The sequence below is a fragment of the Esox lucius genome, chromosome 7 (assembly GCF_011004845.1).
Source record: "Esox lucius isolate fEsoLuc1 chromosome 7, fEsoLuc1.pri, whole genome shotgun sequence".
NCBI classification, from domain to species: Eukaryota; Metazoa; Chordata; class Actinopteri; order Esociformes; family Esocidae; genus Esox; species Esox lucius.
In genome coordinates, this window is record NC_047575.1 from 41,918,430 (window position 1) to 41,938,791 (window position 20,362).

The window sequence follows — 20,362 nt, forward strand, 5'->3', positions numbered from 1 at the left end:
GTTAGCGCATTGTTTACTTGCTTTAATTTTGATGCTGGATTTAGGATTTTATGAACTGACATTTTCATTTGTGCATTATTCTACCATTTGTTGCCTTGGCATTGTAATATAATTCACTTTTACTACTGCTATTTCCATATGAACCAGTTTTTATTCAAAGCAATATAGGGAAGAATATTTTAATAACTTTAAAAAAATTGCTGAAAAGATGTCTTATACTGAACTAGTGAATTTCACAGGGCACAATATGGAGGAGTTTATCATTACAGGATTTGACCAACTCTCCCACCAGAAGCTCCTGGGCTTCCTCATCTTCTTCACTTATTTCCTGGTGCTTCTTGGAAGTGTCACCAACATCTGCATCATCGCGACAGACAGGCGACTCCACACACCAATGTACATCCTCATCTGCAACCTGGCCTTGGTGGACATCATGTACACTACCAGTGTCAGCACCACCATGATCTCTGTTCTGCTGGCTGAGGTCAAAACCATCTCCTACTACTCCTGCATCTCACAAATGTACATCTACCACCTGGGGGACATTGAAGAGTGTCTTGCACTGTCTCTGATGGCTTTGGACAGAACAATTGCCGTCAGCTCCCCTCTTCGATATCACAGCATCCTGACCAACCCACGCATCTTCCTGTTGATCATAGCTTCCTGGTTGATAGGGTTAGGAGCAGCAGTGACGTTAGCAGTACAAGCAGAAGGCCTTCCATTCTGTCAGCCCATCATCAGATACGTGTTCTGTGACTTTCCTGCTATGGTCAGAGCTGCCTGTGTCGACCCTGAACCTTATTGGATGCTAGGCGTCATCTTGGGTATTTGGCTGCTTGGTGTACAGTTCACATTCGTTTTACTGTCGTACATGAAACTCATCTACACAGTACTGAGGCTGCCCAAGACTGAGAGCAGAGTGCAGGTGTTTAATACCTGTATTTCTCACATCATTGTGGTGTTGAGTTACTTCACTCCCAAGATTGTTGTATCGTTGTTGACTAGGATAGGCTTGACATTGACTCGGACAGAGCGTAATAACTTACAAATTGTAGCCACTCTTTTGCCTTCTCTGATCAACCCTACCGTCTACTGTCTGAAGACCAAAGAGATTAGAGGGAGACTGGTTCAGATACTGACTAGAAAAAGAACTATAAAATGAAATAAAATTAGGTTGTACATACAACTGATTCTATGGAAAACAGCACTATGATTTTATGCACTTTGTACATTCACCATTCAACTGAGCTAAAAACCGCATCATCATCATCACCCATTGAATGTGATCTCCATGAACACATCAACATCAGCTTAAAATGCTATATTGCCTACAAGCACAAACAGCTTGAACCTAGGCCCTGATTTCTGTTGAATAACCATACTGTACTCTAGATGACATTCTGAGTGTGTGTACATTTGCTTCAGAAATAAGTAATTCTAATGTTACTATGTCCATTTAATTTATGTTTTTGTTAATGCTATAAATACATATATAATAAGTGAATGGGCAAGGGTGTTGAAACTGTTGACTGGTACTATAAATGTAAATAATATACTTAAGTTCCTTGATTGTTGTTGGATTTTCAAGTTATACCTGCACGCTGGCAATTAATTACAGTCTACAACACTGACTGCTTAATCGGTTCTTTGTCTGGTATTAGCCTTTCATGGCAAACTGGAAGTGCTAACAAATGGAAAGAGAAAATCAGATTTTTTCTGCTCTAACAAATTGCCCAATATTAGGTGATTGCATTACTGTCAATATTACTAGTTTAGCATTTTTTCTGTATTCAGAAATGTATATGTAGCAACTAATGTAAGGTGCAGCATATCAGAGCCTTTTGTTATTACATTTGTTAATTTGAAAGTAATCTTCACATTTAAATATTGTCTTGCTGTGCCACTACATTTCATGCTGCTACTGTTTATTAAACAATAGAAAGAAGCTTGATTGTTAACCGACTCTATATCATTGAACTGACAGGCAGTTTGGAGAAGTGGTAGATCATTTAAAAAATAATTTATGTTAAATATACACAAGTTTAGCCTTTCATATAAAATACATTAGCAGGTAATGTGCAATACATTGGCAGATAATTTCCACCAGTACAGTAATTAATACATTCATAAAAAATAAGTGTATTTTCCCAGTGTTTTATCATCACCACCTTCCATTATTAGTAAATCAATTCAAATAAAGTCAAAAATCAGTGATTTATGGCCAATGTTTGTAAAAGAAATTGCACAGCTGAGCTAAAAAGGATCCCTGAAAAGTGTTATGTTTTAATGTTCTAACTTTGTGCCCAATGTCTGACATTTTTATGACATTAGATATGATAATGATTGTCCTAATAGATTATGCACACAAACATAATCTAAAAATTATATTTGGTTAATGGCGAAAGTCAAAGAATTGAGCAATAAAGTCGCTATTGGGTCCGATGGAAAGAGTGATTTGAGGGTTCTGGAAAACAAAAGAGGATTAGTCACTTTTGCAAAACAAAAGCCAAATGGCACACTTTGTGCCAATAGGCCCTTTGCACTTTGGTCGTATAGAGCAGATTCTCTAGAGAGGTCTAGAGAGAGCAGGATCTCTAATATGCTCCCTGCTTCCATTCGTATACCTTGCGAAAGGACATGTGCGTCAAGTATGAAAAAATACGTACAGGATATCCGACAAAAATAATGTACTCTAAATGTTGACGTATCTGGTGGACATTAAGCGATAGCCAATGCACACGCACCACCCGGAACAGAAAGTACAGGGTTTTGAATGTACATGCGGACAACTTCGATGTACACGCTAGCGGCCTACACTTCCACATTGTCATAATACGTGATTGGAATTATAGATAAATAGATCACGGACAATTTATACATTTTTAGGGGCAATTTGAGATCCGGAGCTATTCATAAAAGATCTGACGCCCAGGCCTAACGACTCCAATGCTTTAAAGTATTACCCCTTTCGGCATCAGCTTCTTTCGGTAAGCTCTCGGTCCCTTTTCTAGAGCAACTAACCACGTTCTGCACATTGCCTAGACATGTTACAGCATTGCTCAGTTTAGTAGGTTTTTGTTTCTAAGTAGTGGCACTTTGTTTCTTTCTTCACCACCGTAAATGTAACACTTGTTGGAGTTAGTCTTGCGCTATTCGTAACGCAAACGAAGAGACAAGATAATTTCCTTTGAGAAATTTTATTGGAAAACAAAATTCTAATGTCCAACACACGGTCAAAAAACTATGTTGCTTCCTAGAGAAGCTAACTCCCAGAACTGACCAAAGTTACGTCCACTATATGCTACTACTACTCTGTGACATATACACACAGATATACACATATATATATATATATATATATATATATATACATATATATATATATATACAGTGGGGAGAACAAGATTTTATACACTGCCGATTTTCAGGTTTTCTTACTTACAAAGCATGTAGAGGTCTGTAATTTTTATCATAGGCAACACTTCAACTGTGAGAGACGGAATCTAAAACAAACCAACCAGTAAGAATTCCGGCTCTCACAGATCTGTTAGTTTTTCTTTAAGAAGCCCTCCTGTTCTCAACTCATTACCTGTATTAACTGCACCTGTTTGAACTCGTTACCTCTATAAAAGACACCTGTCCACACACTCAATCAAACCGACTCCAACCTCTCCACCATGGCCAAGACCAGAGAGCTGTGTAAGGACATCAGGGATAAAATTGTAGACCTGCAAAAGGCTGGGATGGGATACAGGACAATAGGCAAGCAGCTTGGTGAGAAGGCAACAACTGTTGGCGCAAATAATAGAAAATGGAAGAAGTTCAAAATGATGGTCAATCTCCCTCGGTCTGGGGCTCCATGCAAGGTCTCACCTCGTGGGGCATCAATGATCATAAGGAAGTTGAGGGATCAGCCCAGAACTGCATGGCAGGACCTGGTCAATGACCTGAAGAGCGCTGGGACTACAGTCTCAAAGAAAACCATTAGTAACACACTACACCGTCATGGATTAAAATCCTGCTCAAGCCAGCGCATGTCCAGGCCCATCTGAAGTTTGCCAATGACCATCTGGATGATCCAGAGGAGGAATGGGAGAAGGTCATGTGGTCTGATGAGACAAAAATGTAGCTTTTTGGTCTAAACTCCACTCGCCGTGTTTGGAGGAAGAAGATGGATGAGTACAACCCCAAGAACCCCATCCCAACCGTGAAGCATGGAGGTGGAAACATCATTCTTTGGGGAAGCTTTTCTGCAAAGGGGACAGGAAGACTGCACCGTATTGAGGGGAGGATGGATGGGGCCATGTATCGCGAGATCTTGGCCAACAACCTCCTTCCCTCAGTAAGAGCATTGAAGATGGGTCATGGGTTGGTCTTCCAGCATGACAACGACCCGAAACACACAGCCAGGGCAACTAAGGAGTGGCTCCGTAAGAAGCATCTCAAGGTCCTGGAGTGGCCAAGCCAGTCTCCAGACCTGAACCCAATAGAAAATCTTTGGAGTGAGCTGAAAGTACGTATTGCCCAGCAACAGCCCCGAAACCTGATAGATCTGGAGAAGGTCTGTATTGAGGAGTGGGCCAAAATCCCTGCTGCAGTGTGTGCAAACCTGGTCAAGAACTACAGGAAACGTATGATCTCTGTTATTGTAAACAAAGTTTTCTGTACCAAATATTAAGCTCTGCTATTCAGATGTATCAAATACTTGTGTCATGCAATAAAATGCAAATTCATCATCATCATCATCTTCTGCTTATCCGGGGCCGGGTCACAGTTGAAGAGTACCTATGATAAAAATACAAAATAATTTTTGTAGGAAAACCTGCAAAATCGGCAGTGTATCAAATACTTGTTCTCCCCATTGTTTGTGTATGTATGTGTGTGTGTGTATATATGTATATGTATATACTCACCTAAAGGATTATTAGGAACACCATACTAATACTGTGTTTGACCCCCTTTCGCCTTCAGAAATGCCTTAATTCTACGTGGCATTGATTCAACGCTTTCAAAGGTGCAGAAAGCATTCTTTAGAAATGTTGGCTCATATTGATAGGATAGCATCTTGCAGTTGATGGAGATTTTTGGGATGCACATCCAGCGCACGAAGCTCCCCTGTTCCACCACATCCCAAAGATGCTCTATTGGGTTGAGATCTGGTGACTGTAGGGGCCATTTCAGTACAGTGAACTCATTGTTATCTTCAAGAAACCAATTTCAAATGATTCAAGCTTTGTAACATGGTGCATTATCCTGCTGGAAGTAGCCCTTAGAGGATGGGTACATGGTGGTCATAAAGGGATGGACATGGTCAGAAACAATGCTCAGGTAGGCCGTGGCATTTAAATTATGCCCAATTGGCACTATGGGGCCAAAAGTGTGCCAAGAAAACATTCCCCACACCATTACACCACCACCACCAGCCTGCACAGTGGTAACAAGGCATGATGGATCCATGTTCTCATTGTGTTTATGCCAAATTCTGACTCTACCATCTGAATGTCTCTACAGAAATCGAGACTCATCAGACCAGGCAACATTCTTCCATTCTTCAACTGTCCAATTTTGGTGAGCTCGTGCAAATTGTAGCCTCTTTTTCCTATTTGTAGTGGAGATGAGTGGTACCCGGTGGGGTCTTCTGCTGTTGTAGCACATCCGCCTCAAGGTTGTGCGTGTTGTGGCTTCAAAAATGGTTTGCTGCATACCTCGGTTGTAACAAGGGGTTATTTCAGTCAAAGTTACTCTTCTATCAGCTTGAATCAGTCGGCCCATTCTCCTCTGACCTCTAGCATCAACAAGGCATTTTCGCCCACAGGACTGCCACATACTGGATGTTTTTCCCTTTTCACACCATTCTTTGTAAACCCAAGAAATGGTTGTGCGTAAAAATCCCAGTAACTGAGCAGATTGTGAAATACTCACCAGCCTGTCTGGCACCAACAACTATGCCACGCTCAAATTAGCTTAAATCACCTTTCTTTCCCATTCTGACATTCAGTTTGGAGTTCAGGAGATGGTCTTGACCAGGACCACACCCCTAAATGCATTGAAGCAGCTGCCATGTGATTGGTTGATTGGATAATTGCATTCATGAGAAATTGAACAGGTGTTCCTAATAATCCTTTAGGTGAGTGTATTTTGGTAAATAGCCAAAATAACAAAACATGTCAGTGTCCAATTATTTCCAGACCTATACTTAGGTCAGTGGGGAATGGATGTGCGTGGGGTGTAGGATTGGATTCATTGTGATCTGTTTTAAATCTGAAAATTAAAAAGACCACTGAAAGCATTTGACTTTACATCGGCATGTTCAAGACGTACTACGCAGGATTGAACACGCCAATTGCGCAGGAATTTAATGTTATACATGCGCCCTGTACAGAAGGTCGATACCGTTCTGACACAATTGACTCCATACATGGAATTCTTGGAACACACTGATTGTCAGCAGTACTAAATGGGTAAGAATCCATCACCATAGGGTTCAACTCTGTTCATGCATTCTGGACACAGAGTCACCAGGCTTCCTAATAAAAACAAATTAGATCAAAGCTGCAAGCAGCATTTATCGGGGTTCAAGCTGTTAAGGCCTTTAAGCACCCAAACATCAAAAGACATTACGTTTTATTTAGCAAGCATTTAACCACTGAAATAATAAATGGAGAAGTCCATTCACAGCCAATACAGGCATTGTAGCATTGGAAATGTAAAATCGATAATTATTGATCTAGAGAGTCCATAGAATCATCGTAGACTGAATTGGTTCCGAAAGGCCGAAAGTCCAGGTACTAGTTCGCGAAAGTAGGTTTTTAACATATTCGCGAATATTAAATGAACAGTTTGATTGACAGTAGTGGTTCTTGAAGCAAAGTTTTTCAGCATGAGGAGATCTATCAAGTGATATGCATTTTTTGACGAAATTTGTAACAACACGTGATTAGAGAGCCTTAAAACTCGTTAGCGCCAACTAGTGGCCGATTTCTTTCAAAATTCTTACAGACCTCTAGGACCTTGTGCCAAACATGCCCACCAAGTTTCGTTCTGATCAGAGTATGTCAACCTGGTTTAATAGGTGCTCAAATCTCATTGGCCAATGGCGGCCATGTTTTTTGAGATACGCCAATATCCTCTTAGGCATACATGGTGCCTTGGGCAAAGACACTGCATACCAAATTTCAAGTAATTTGGACAAACGGTCAGGTGTCTATACGTTTTTCGTATTATTTTTCGTATTATAGCGCCACCATGTGGCCAATCGACGCAGTTTTTTTACTGTGACCTCAGACTGACTTCTAACACGTGTATACCAAGGTTGATGAAGTTTACTTAACTACTTCTTGAGTTATAGCCTTTTTAGTAAAATAGGCTCCTCCCACAACTTTAATTTTGCGCCCCCTAGCGACCATGAATCGAAATTTAAACTTTTTTTTGATAATTATTGATTTTCAGACTCCATAGAACATTTCTACCTTGGTTTGGTTCCGATCGGGCGAAAATCCAGGGACTAGTTCGCAAAAGTAGGTTTTTGACAAAATTCAAAATGGCGGAAAATCTATCATGGCGTAAATGAAATCGGAGATATACGTTTTGTTCGTCTTGAGCCAAGGATTACAGGTATATAAGACACTTGAGTCTACGACATACGGTCTAGGAGTGATGACCACTTTCGCGCTTTAGGTCGCTATAGCGCCACCTATGGGCCAATCGGGCTCATATTTTGATAACCTCTCCTCGATTGTTGTACTACCATATGCCAAAGTTTCAAAGCTCCAGCTCTTACGGTTTGGGCTGCACGATGCGTTTTACGGCAGAAGAATAATAATAAAAAAATCTGTACAATAACAATAGGGTTTCAGCACTTCGTGCTAAAAATATAAGAGTTGCTCTCAGCTTTGGTATATTGGCCTTATAGCACACATCAGGCCATATTGCTTAACTATACCCTCATGACTCCTCTGGTGTAGGTGTGTACATCTACAATACTACTGGTCCTATATTCTTCTGGCAATTTACTGCTCATTGTCCCCTTGATTACAGGAAAGGTATGAAATCCTGGTGTGCTGCAGAATGCAAACTAATTGGCATAAATTGTTATATGCTGCTCAAAAATATTTCCTATCAGGGGCCAAAACCTAGGCTACTATTAATTGGCTGTGATATTCTGTTCTGTCATTTGGGAGCCCCCTCTCCCACACCTTCTCTGTTTTTCTCCACGTGGACTGGTCTCCTACGGTATAAGGGCTGACAATGTCATAGTGACACAGTATCACATCTAGGCAGGGGTCTTAGTGCTCGGTCAACTGAATAAGCTTCACTTTGGGTGCTTGCTCTTTCCTAAAGAAGAAACTCTGTCTTTTGTGTAACGATTTATTGGACTCTTATTTTTTACAGTGGAGTAATTGTGTTGTACTTTCTTTATGCTATTCGGTGATAATAGTGTTTTAGTATTTTAACTAGTTGAAAGGGCTGATAATTCAAGATGTTTTATAGTGAACTTCTAGTGAATTTCACAGGGCAGAATATGAAGGAGTTTACCATTACAGGATTTGACCACATCTCCGACCAGAAGCTCCTCGGCTTCCTCATCTTCTTCACTTATTTCCTGGTGCTTCTTGGAAGTGTCACCAACATCTGCATCATCGCGACAGACAGGCGACTCCACACACCAATGTACATCCTCATCTGCAACCTGGCCTTGGTGGACATCATGTTCACTACCAGTGTCAGCACCACCATGATCTCTGTACTGCTGGCTGAGGTCAAAACCATCTCCTACTACTCCTGCATCTCACGCATGTACATCTACCACCTGGGTGACATTGAAGAGTGTCTTGCCTTGTCACTAATGGCTTTGGACAGAACTGTCGCCATCAGCTCTCCTCTTAGGTATCACAGCATCCTGACCAACCCACGCATCTTCCTGTTGATCATTGCTTCCTGGTTGATAGGGATCGGGGTAATGGGGAAAGTAGCAGCTCAGGCAGACAGCCTTCCATACTGCCAACCTGTCATCAGATACGTGTTCTGTGACTATCCTGCTATGGTCAGAGCTGCCTGTGTCGACCCTGAACAATATTGGACGTTTGGTGTCATTTTGGCTATATGGTTGGTTGGTGTACAGTTCACATTCATTCTGCTGTCCTATGTGAAACTCATCTACACTGTACTGAGACTACCCAACACTGAGAGCAGAGTGCAGGTGTTTAATACTTGTATTTCTCACATCATTGTGGTGTTAAGTTTTTATGCTCCAAAGATTGTCTCTGGTCTGTTGACAAGGATAGGCGTAACACTCAATCTGACAGAGCGTAATGCCATACTGATTATAGCTACTCTTTTGCCTTCTCTGATCAACCCTACAGTCTATGGCCTGAAAACTAAAGAAATTAGAAAGAGATTGGTTCAGATACTGACTACAAAAAGAATTACATCAATGATGTGAAAAATCAGATAGTGGACAAGTGTACATTAATTACATTGCATTACTTTAATTCAAAAATTATTTTTGTACAGTCTACTTTTGAATTATCAGCGTCCATGGTTTAAATGTATTCTTCTGGTAGGACTTTACAAACTTTGTAAGGATAAGTAAAATCCTGTGTATGTGTAAATATACTTAGCAAATAATGGATCAATCATTCTGATTGTCCTGTATCAAAACCATTTACTTTATTCCCTCCACTTTATTAAAAGAAGACAAAATTAAAAGAAGACATTTACATTACCGTTTAGATTTTTGGGGTCACATAGAAAGCAGTGTTGACATTTATTAGTGACCTCAAACTTTTGAACGGTCGGGTTGTTTCTCTGATAACCCTAAGCACACCATTTGGATAGTTATATGAATATTACTAGTGTATCCATGCATTTTTGTATTCACATATATTTTGAGTGAAAACTACCATTAAGGATATATTTGAGATATTAATTATAATATTTAGAATTGTATAAATACCTTCACCTTTGTGATAAGCTGTTGTTGTCCCACTACATGTTATACTGCTGCTTCCTTTTCATTAAAATATTGAAAGGAACTTTATAACACTTTATCTTTGAAACAAAAAACTTTTGAGAAGTGGAGAACGGGATGTATCTGTTATGCTGATATAAAATATTGTAGCTATTTTAATGTCTGGTCTCATAAAAACTTTTTCGATGTTACTCTAAATAAATATATTGTAGATAGTTGTTCATTTGTTGAGTGTGTTGATATAATAGAAAGCCAAATGTGTGATGATGGAAAATGCACAAAAGTTCAGTACATCCAGTACATGTTGTGCCTGTATAAAATCGAGACACTATGAACTTGAACTACAATAACAATGTCTCACAACAAAGCCAAAGCTGTGATGATGGGAAATTCACAAGTTCGGGTGAATAACCCTAACAAAAAGTAAACCCTGTAACACTAGTACATGTGTAACGATCCATGGGGAGACGGAGGCAGACGCAGAGTTTGAAAAAACTGAGCTTTTAATGAACACACAGGAAAAACCAAAACCTAGTGCCATGCACTGAGATTCAAAACAAAAATAAACACCGGAACATGGAAAATGACATGGACTCACACAACACAATGACCGACCAGAACAGAGAAAATAGATTAACTAAATACACAGACTAACAAGGAGAACAGAAACAGGTGGGGGCTAAACACAGGTGAAAGGAATAGACTGATCAACTGAAACGAGAACAGGAAAGACCAAACAAGGACATGACAAACCAAGGACACACAGAAAACACGTTGCGGAACGGTCCTGTCCGGCTGGGACCGTTACAGTACCCCCCCTCCAGGCGCGGCTCCAGCTGAAGACAAAAGGAACAATGGGCGGGGCACAAAGGCGGAGGCTCAGGAAGGGAACAGGACAGGACCGGGCTGAGGCTCTGCCATTGGTGCACTGACCAGGAACCTGCGGAGGATCAGGGGAGCCGGCGGAGGATCAGGGGGAACCGGCGGAGGATCGGGAGCAGGGAGAACATGAGCCAGCGGAGCGCAGGAGCAGGGAGAGCAGGAGCATGGAGAGGGTCAGGAGCAGGGAGAGCATGGAGAGAGTCAGGAGCAGGGAGAGGGTCAGGAGCTGGCGGGGGATCAGGGACATGGAGAAGACCAGGAGCCAGAGTGTGGAGAACTCAAAATTACACAACACACAGCCATTAATGTCTAAATCGCTGGCAACACCCCAAAGTGAAAATGTCCAAATTTGTCTATTTTGTGTGGCCATCCGTTATTTTCCAGCACTGCCTTAACCCTCTTGGGCATGGAGTTCACCAGAGCTTCGCAGGTTCCCACTGGAGTACTCTTCCACTCCTCCATGATGACATCACAGAGCTGGTGGATGTTAGAGACCTTGCGCTCCTCCACCTTCCGTTTAGGTTGCCCCACAGATGCTCAATAGGGTTTAGACATGCTTGGCCAGTCCATCACCTTTACACTCAGCTTCTTTAGCAAGGGAATTGTCGTCATGTAGGTGTGTTTGTGGTCGACTGCCCTGCGGCCCATTCTCTGAAGGGAGGGGCTCAATCTCTGCTTCAGTATGTCACAGTACATGTTGGCATTCATGGTTCCCTCAATTAACTCTAGCTCCCCAGTGCCGGCAGGACTCATGCAGCCCCAGGCCATGACACTCCCACCACCATGCTTGACTGTAGGCAAAACATACTTGTCTTTGTACTCCTCACCTGGTTGCCGCCACACACGCTTGACACCATCTGAACCAAATAAGTTTATCTTGGTCTCATCAGACCACAGGACATGGTTTTAGTAGTCCATGTCCTTAGTCTGCTTGTCATCAGCAAACAGTTTGTGGGCTTTCTTTAGAAGAGGCTTCCTTCTGGGACGATAGCCACGCAGACCAATTTGATGCAGTGTGCGGCGTATGGACTGACCCCTTCAACCTCTGCAGCAATGCTGGCAGCACTCTTACGTCAATTTCCCAAAGACAACCTCTGGATATGACGCTGAACATGTGCACTCAACTTCTTTGGTCGACCATGGCAAGGCCTGTTCTGAGTGGAACATGTCCTGTTAAACCGCTGTATGGTCTTGGCCACTGTGCTGCAGCTCAGTTTCATGTTCTTGGTAATCTTCTTATAGCGAAGACCACCTTCATGTAGAGCAACAATTCTTTTTTTCAAATCCTCAGAGAGTTATTTGCCATGAGGTGCCATGTTGAACTTCCAGTGACTAGTATGAGGGAGTGTGAGAGCAATCACACCAAATTTAACACACCTGCTCCCCATTCACACCGGAGTCCTTGTAACACTAACGAGTCACATGGCACCGGGGAGGGAAAATGGCTAATTGGGCCCAATTTGGACATTTTCACTTAGGGGTGTACTCACTTTTGTTGCCAGCGGTTTAGACATGCATGGCTGTGTGTTGAGTTATTTTGAGGGGACCGCAAATTTACACTGTTATACAAGCGGTACTCTCACTACTTTACATTGTAGCAAAGTGTCATTTCTTCAGTGTTGTCACATGAAAAGGTATAATCAAATATTTGGAAAAATGTGAGGAGTGTACTCACTTTTGTGAGATACTATTCATATAAACACATGCAAAAATCTCTTAGAATTTATACATTACTAACTAAAGCATTTAAACTAACATGAACCTTAGAAATTATAATGACATTATAAAGCCGATTTTACCCAAATTATTATTAATCATGTAGTTCCTAGTTTACTCTTACCTAACTACTCATAATGTCCATTAATGTGCATGAACTGTCAAACTTCTTTCCTGTCATGCTTTTTATCAAATTTTCTCACTCAATCCTCTCTCCTGACATGGATTCTTCCAACAAGAACAGTTTGTTTACAGGCTTTTCCAAAATGCTGGTCTTGGTTTTTATCTTTGCTCTTCGTATCATTCCACCGGATTGCGCTAATGTTTGAACTATTCTTCCCATGAGCCAGGAGTTGCAATGGGAAGAACTATCCACTAGCAGCACAACATCTCCAGCTGTGAAGTTTCTTCTTGGCCTTGAAATTTTCTGGCGTTCTTGAAGAAATGGAAGATACTCGCGTGTCCATCTGGTCCAGAATAAGACTGCCAGATACTGGACTTGCCTCCATCGCTTTCTTGTGTACAGGACTTCTTTGCTTAAGATGCGTGTGGGCATGCAGGGTTGAGACTTCAGCCACAATAGGTGTTTAGGTGTTAGAGGCTCGAGGTCTTTTGCGTTGTCCGAGATACTTGTGAGCGGCCTGCCGCTGATGATGCTCTCGACTTCACACAATACAGTCGTCATTCACAGCTTGCTCTTTCAATATAGAATTGAGGATTCTTCACACTGTTCGAATTTGTCTTTCCCAAACCCCGCCTTGGTGGGATGCAGCTGGACTGTTGAATATCCACTGGATTCAAGAGTGGTCGCAAGGCTCTTTCAAACTTGTCATTAACCAGATGCTGAACCCCCTCTCCGAACACCCTTTCAGCGCCCACAAAGTTAGTGCTGTTGTCAGAGCGCATGATAGTAACTTGACCTCTTCTGGATACGGAACGGCAAATCGCATTGATGCAGGAGTCTGGGTCGAGGCTGTCTGTAACCAGTGTGCACAGCTCTGAGGGTGAGGCATGTGAACAACACGCCATACCTTTTGACTGTACTCCGGCTCGGCTTTACAACAAATGGCCTGAAATAGTCAACACCAGTATTGGTAAAAGGGGGCTTGTCTAATTTGAAAAGCTGACTGCTGCGACTGACTTGTTTGCCTTTCTGCAGAGCTTTGATTTATTCTCTAAACTGCTGCCTTTGACAGAACTGAATTATTTCTGATTCTGCATTGACCAGATCATCCAAGTTAAGTGGTTTATTTTCTGTTGTTATTCTGTATTTCTCCAAATGCCATTCTAACTTTGATCTATGGTTTTCGGGGTCATTTTCGGTTTGACTGATTGTTCTTGGTAACTCTTTCCTTTGCTCTTTCAATTGCCTTAAAGTTGTCTTTAGTTTTAGAATCCAGGCCACGGACCTTTTTAATGTATGCCTGTCTGTGTAGTAGTTGATCAGTTTGTTCATTGGTTCCAAGTTGGCTTCGAATTTGTTTGCGTTTACTGTAACTGTATTCTTGACCTCCGGATCATCTTGAAGGCTTTCTTTCCTTTGAACACGTTATTTTGGCCAATCACATTCATTGTTCATCAAGAAATTCGGTCCATTAATCCATGTTCCACCTTGCACCAAATTCTTGGCCTTCAGGCTTGTGCTGGATTGATCTGCAGGATTTTCTGTTCTAACGTACTTCCATTGGGATGGCTTGGTGGCTTCTTGGATCAGTGCGATTCTGTTCACAACAAAGGTTTTGAAACGAGCAGTTTTGTTGTCAATGTACCTGAGTACTGTAGTGCTGTCTGTCCAGGAGATAAACTGTTGCAGTGGAACCTGAAGTTCATCTTGTCTATCTTCACCGCTACGACTGCTGCTGTCAACTCAAGTCTGGGGATTGTGACCTTTTTGAGTGAGGCCACTTTTGACTTCCCCATCAGGAAAGAACAATGTTTCTTGTCTTGCAGATAAGACACAGTGCCATACACTTACTCAGAGGCATCTCGAAAATTAAGTAACCGTGCTGTGGCAATTCATCCAAAGTCTGAAGATTACACCTGTTCACCTGGAATTCAGGGAGCTGAGTAACATCTTCCATCCATCTTTTCCAAACGTCAACCTATTTTCCACCAATGTTCTGATTCCAACCATGTTGCTCTTTACAAAGATCTTTCAGCAGGAGTTCAATGGCAAGATGACCGGTGCCAGGAAGCCAAGGAGGCCGTAGATGGAGTTGACGATGGATAAGATGCCTCTTCTGGTCATTGGCTTGTATTGCAGCTTCATGCTGTAGGTGAAAGTATCTGTTTCTGTATCCCATTGCAGACCGAGAGCCCCCTCGACTGATAAAGCGTCATGGCATAGATCCATGTGTTTCACTTCATTGGCTCTGTGTATTTCGGGGATGGACATTAACACCTTCCTGTTATGGCTCATCCAATTTCTGAGCAAACTGGCTATGAACTGTTCCGCCACACAACTGTTAGAAATCGGCCATTTCGTATAGTGTTTGTAATAATTGTCGCATACCCGTTTGTCAAGGGAGAGAGAAATTATATTATTTATTGCAGCATTAGAAAGTCTTGTTCATGAGGTTACGGACCTGGTCTTCCTTACACAACCTCAATCTCATCTCATTCAATCTCTTCTCACTGTAATGTTGGTTACAAGCTAATATATTCTTTGAAGGGTGTGTCTACCTAGCAAAGATCAGGTTTCCAAGACAGTAACCCCCATGCCAAACGGTCAATGTAAACATTCCTGGGGTTAGAGCGCAACCTACAGAGATATAATTTAAACAGAGAGGTTTCTGTTCTTCTCATTATCTAGGCACATTCACTTCCAAAGAAACCTACAAACATATTGTAATTGTTAATGCTCAGATTCCACACAACGGTTCTCGTTCTTGAGCGGCAATCCAATGGTGTTATGTCCATTCTCAAAGACTGTTGTTTTCTGCACAGACTGCATGAACTGTTGGTCTTCATGGGACATCTATTCCTTGTCGTCATAGTTGCACACTGAAAATTGAGTGTTGTAATGCTGGACCAGCAGCTTCTCAAATTCCATCACAGAAATCCTGTTCACTGAAAGATTAGGCAGTTTGTTCTCAGTGTCATTCACTTCCTTCCTTATGGGCCCATTCATGACCCAACCAATGGCAGTCTTCACCACATAAGAGGCTCCTTTTCGACTGTTGATGATGTGCCATGGCTCCATTGCTCTTGAACAGTTTGCACCAATAAGTAGGCCAACATCCGCTTCTAATTCTGGCAAGCATACTCCACTGAGATAAGGCCACTTTTGGATATCTGATTGCTTGAGTACTTTCTCGGTGTGAACAGGTATGTTGCTGTGTGTGTACACCTTAGGTAGCTCAATATACTTGGTGTCTTCCAGCCCGCATACTTCCAGGTCCGATATCACATAACTGTTCATGAGTTTCTGTTCTCCGGGTTTGTCTTGACCCATGGTGCTGAGAAGTATTTGTGTTGGTTTCCCTTTAATGTTCAGCTTCTTTCGTAGGTCTTCTGTGCACAACGTTGCTGTGCTGCCCGGGTCCATAAAGGTGTACATTTCCATGTACATGTCGTTCTTTCTTGACTTAATCTTCACCGGTACTATTGACAACACACATTCAAACTCTGTGGCCCCCGTGAGGTTGCAGGACTCTTGCATGATAGAAACTTGAGTGCACGCTACTTCGCTTCTTTGAGCACCATAATGCGTCTCAGGTGAGACAGAACTGTCTTCTTTTACTATGTGTAGAATGTCTGGATGTTTTTAAAAAATTAACTAATTCATATGCATAGCTGCTGTAGTTGAAGCTAGTCAGTGAATTCCCAACCAGTGCAATGGGGCTATCACTCAAACAGCTAATACTAGCTAGTTAATACATTTTAAACTGAGTAATTTGTTTGTTTCATAATAGTAATCTAACCCACATTTTATCTAAATATTCAGTGAACAAAAGTTTAGCTGGATAACTGAAGCTAACAAGCTTTTGCGAAAGTATATTTTAGAGCTATTACATTATTTAGAGCTATTACATTATTATGATCGTTATTAGAAAAAATATAACATTAATGAAATACCTTAGTATGTTATTATGAAAAAATGACATTAATCATATTACTCATATTTTTACGAACACCACTGTAATACTTGGCTGGAGTGTTAGGATAGCAATGGATGACAAAAATGTTGAACCACTTATATTTTGTTATTGGTTTAATTCTGTGTTTCTCAATCCTGGTCTTTGGGACCCAAAGGTGTGCCCATTTTTGTTTTTGCCATAGCACACCTGTTTCAAATGTGGCCCCACCACATATACACTTGATTGACGTAATCAGGGCCAGCTCCAGGCATAAGCAACTTAAGCGGTCGCTTGGGGCTCCCGATTGTTAGGGGGCAATCGACTTCTAGGATGCCCTCGACCAATAGGGGAGATGGGGCCAGAGATGACATTTTCCTTAGGGCCCCCAAAAGGCTAGAGTCAGCATTCAAATGTAATCAACCTATCATCAAGCTTTTAATTTGAATCAGGTGTGTGAGTGTTAGGGCAACATGTGAAACAGCTATGTGAGTGCTAGGGCACCCTTTTGTGTCACGAGGACCAGGATTGGGAAACACTGGTTTAATGCATTGGGAGATATTAGTGGCACTGATCTAAAGATGTTGTCATTAGATATGGTAGGTTACATTGCACACCAGAATCCAGCTACCAGATAATGTTCTGTCTTGGTCAAGTACATGAGAGCTCAGAGACATGGGACACTGTGCATTGTAATCAGATAACCATTAAAACCTTTCAGATCATGAAAAAGTAGCAGGCTGTAATGCATCTCAATATGTTATACACAATACTCTAACTACATCAGTGACAGTGTAACAAAGGACCGGACAAATGCTTCAAAATCCAGGGACCAAACTGGAATAGCCTGGTGAAATATAAATTGTGGAAATAACTTCAGTATTGGCTCTCATTACACATTTAGTACATGTGAGCTCAGAGATACATGACAGAGTAAAACAAAAATGATTAAACGATACTTGTCAACGATACCATCAGGGTTATTCAAATATGTCTAGCTCCTCAATAATGCTAATACTAATTATTCCTTGGTAGTTTTCCGGATAACAGACAACCTGATGACAGTTTTCCGGGTTACAGACACCCTGATGACAGGAAAAGTGTGAAAGACTGCAGTGCAGCAGTACAGTATGTGGTCTAATTGGCTGAAAGTTCTATCATACACACAGACTTTTGCCTGTTTAACCACGTGGGGCTGAAAGTTAACATCATGCGCACACACCTTCCCTGTTTTCTCCATGTGGGTTGGTCACTTATAAGGGCTGACACTACTAGTGAAAAATATCACACAGAGAAGTGTTAGCGCATTGTTTACTTGCTTTAATTTTGATGCTGGATTTAGGATTTTATGAACTGACATTTTCATTTGTGCATTATTCTACAATTTTTTGCCTTGGCTTTGTAATATAATTCACTTTTACTACTGCTATTTCCATATGAACCAGTTTTTATTCAAAGCAATATAGGGAAGAATATTTTAATAACTTTTAAAATATTGCTGAAAAGATGTCTTATACTGAACTTCTAGTGAATTTCACAGGGCACAATATGGAGGAGTTTACCATTACAGGATTTGACCAACTCTCCCACCAGAAGCTCCTGGGCTTCCTCATCTTCTTCACTTATTTCCTGGTGCTTCTTGGAAGTGTCACCAACATCTGCATCATCGCGACAGACAGGCGACTCCACACACCAATGTACATCCTCATCTGCAACCTGGCCTTGGTGGACATCATGTACACTACCAGCGCCAGCACCACCATGATCTCTGTACTGCTGGCTGAGGTCAAAACCATCTCCTACTACTCCTGCATCTCACGAATGTACATCTACCACCTGGGGGACATTGAAGAGTGTCTTGCACTGTCTCTGATGGCTTTGGACAGAACAATTGCCGTCAGCTCCCCTCTTCGATATCACAGCATCCTGACCAACCCACGCATCTTCCTGTTGATCATAGCTTCCTGGTTGATAGGGTTAGGAGCAGCAGTGATGTTAGCAGTACAAGCAGAAGGCCTTCCATACTGTCAGCCCATCATCAGATACGTGTTCTGTGACTTTCCTGCTATGGTTAGAGCTGCCTGTGTCGACCCTGAACCTTATTGGATGCTAGGTGTCATCTTGGGTATTTGGCTGCTTGGTGTACAGTTCACATTCGTTTTACTGTCGTACATGAAACTCATCTACACAGTACTGAGGCTGCCCAACACTGAGAGCAGAGTGCAGGTGTTTAATACCTGTATTTCTCACATCATTGTGGTGTCGAGTTACTTCACTCCCAAGATTGTTGTATGGTTGTTGACTAGGATAGGCTTGACATTGACTCGGACTGAGCGTAATAACTTACAAATTGTAGCCACTCTTTTGCCTTCTCTGATCAACCCTACCGTCTACTGTCTGAAGACCAAAGAGATTAGAGGGAGACTGGTTCAGATACTGACTAGAAAAAGAACTATAAAATGAAATAAAATTAGGTTGTACATACAACTGATTCTATGGAAAACAGCACTATGATTTTATGCACTTTGTACATTCACCATTCAACTGAGCTAAAAACAGCATCATCATCATCACTCATTGAATGTGATCTCCATGAACACATCAACATCAGCTTAAAAAGCTATATTGCCTACAAGCACAAACAGCTTGAACCCAGGCCCTGATTTCTGTTGAATAACCATACTGTACTCCAGATGACATTCTGAGTGTGTGTACATTTGCTTCAGAAATAAGTAATCCTGATGTTACTATGTCCATTTAATTTATGTTTTTGTTAATGCTATAAATACATATATAATAAGTGAATGGGCAAGGGTGTTGAATCTGTTGACTGGTACTATAAATGTAAATAATATACTTATGTTCCTTGATTGTTGTTGGATTTTCAAGTTATACCTGCACACTGGCAATTAATTACAGTCCACAACACTGACTGCGTAATCGCAGACTGAAAGAGAAAATCTGATTTTTTCTGCTCTAACAAATTGCCCAATATTAGGTGATTGCATTACTGTCAATATTACTAGTTTAGCATTTTTTCTGTATTCAGAAATGTATATGTAGCAACTAATGTAAGGTGCAGCATATCAGAGCCTTTTGTTATTACATTTGTTAATTTGAAAGTAATCTTCACATTTAAATATTGTCTTGCTGTGCCACTACATTTCATGCTGCTACTGTTTATTAAACAATAGAAAGAAGATTGATTGTTAACCGACTCTATATCATTGAACTGACAGGCAGTTTGGAGAAGTGGTAGATCATTTAAAAAATAATTTATGTTAAATATACATAAGTTTAGCCTTTCATATAAAATACATTAGCAGGTAATGTGCAATACATTGGCAGATAATTTCCACCAGTACAGTAATTAATACATTCATAAAAAATAAGTGCATTATCCCAGTGTTTTATCATCACCACCTTCCATTATTAGTAAATAAATTCAAATAAAGTCAAAAATCGGTGATTTATGGCCAATGTTTGTAAAAGAAATTGCACAGCTGAGCTAAAAAGGATCCCTGAAAAGTGTTATGTTTTAATGTTTTAACTTTGTGCCCAATGTCTGAAATTTTTATGACATTAGATATGATAATGATTGTCCTAATAGATTATGCACACATAAACATCATCTAAAAATTACATTTTGTTAATGGCGAAAGTCAAAGAATTGAGAAATAAAGTCGCTATTGGGCCCGATGGAAAGAGTGATTTGAGG

General features: G+C 41.1%; 3 protein-coding genes across 3 annotated transcripts; all 3 read left to right on the forward strand.

The window, feature by feature from the left end:
• Positions 1-208: 208 nt before the first annotated feature.
• LOC105008498 (olfactory receptor 6N2-like) lies at positions 209-1,162 on the forward strand. Its single transcript, XM_013134697.3, has one exon. It carries the CDS (start codon positions 209-211, stop codon positions 1,160-1,162), a length of 954 nt encoding a protein of 317 aa, XP_012990151.3.
• A 7,317-nt stretch (positions 1,163-8,479) lies between these two features.
• LOC106024392 (olfactory receptor 52K1-like) lies at positions 8,480-9,442 on the forward strand. The gene has a single exon (XM_013134686.3). The coding sequence runs from the start codon at positions 8,480-8,482 to the stop codon at positions 9,440-9,442; it is 963 nt and encodes a 320-aa protein (XP_012990140.3).
• Positions 9,443-18,150: 8,708 nt separating this feature from the next.
• On the forward strand, positions 18,151-19,107 carry LOC114839529 (olfactory receptor 10G4-like). The gene has a single exon (XM_029121159.1). It carries the CDS (start codon positions 18,151-18,153, stop codon positions 19,105-19,107), a length of 957 nt encoding a protein of 318 aa, XP_028976992.1.
• Positions 19,108-20,362: the final 1,255 nt, after the last annotated feature.

Coding starts and splice junctions, on each gene's coding strand:
- LOC105008498 (XM_013134697.3), top strand. CDS start 209: ATGTCTTATACTGAACTAGTGAATTTCACAGGGCACAATATGGAGGAG.
- LOC106024392 (XM_013134686.3), top strand. CDS start 8,480: ATGTTTTATAGTGAACTTCTAGTGAATTTCACAGGGCAGAATATGAAG.
- LOC114839529 (XM_029121159.1), top strand. CDS start 18,151: ATGTCTTATACTGAACTTCTAGTGAATTTCACAGGGCACAATATGGAG.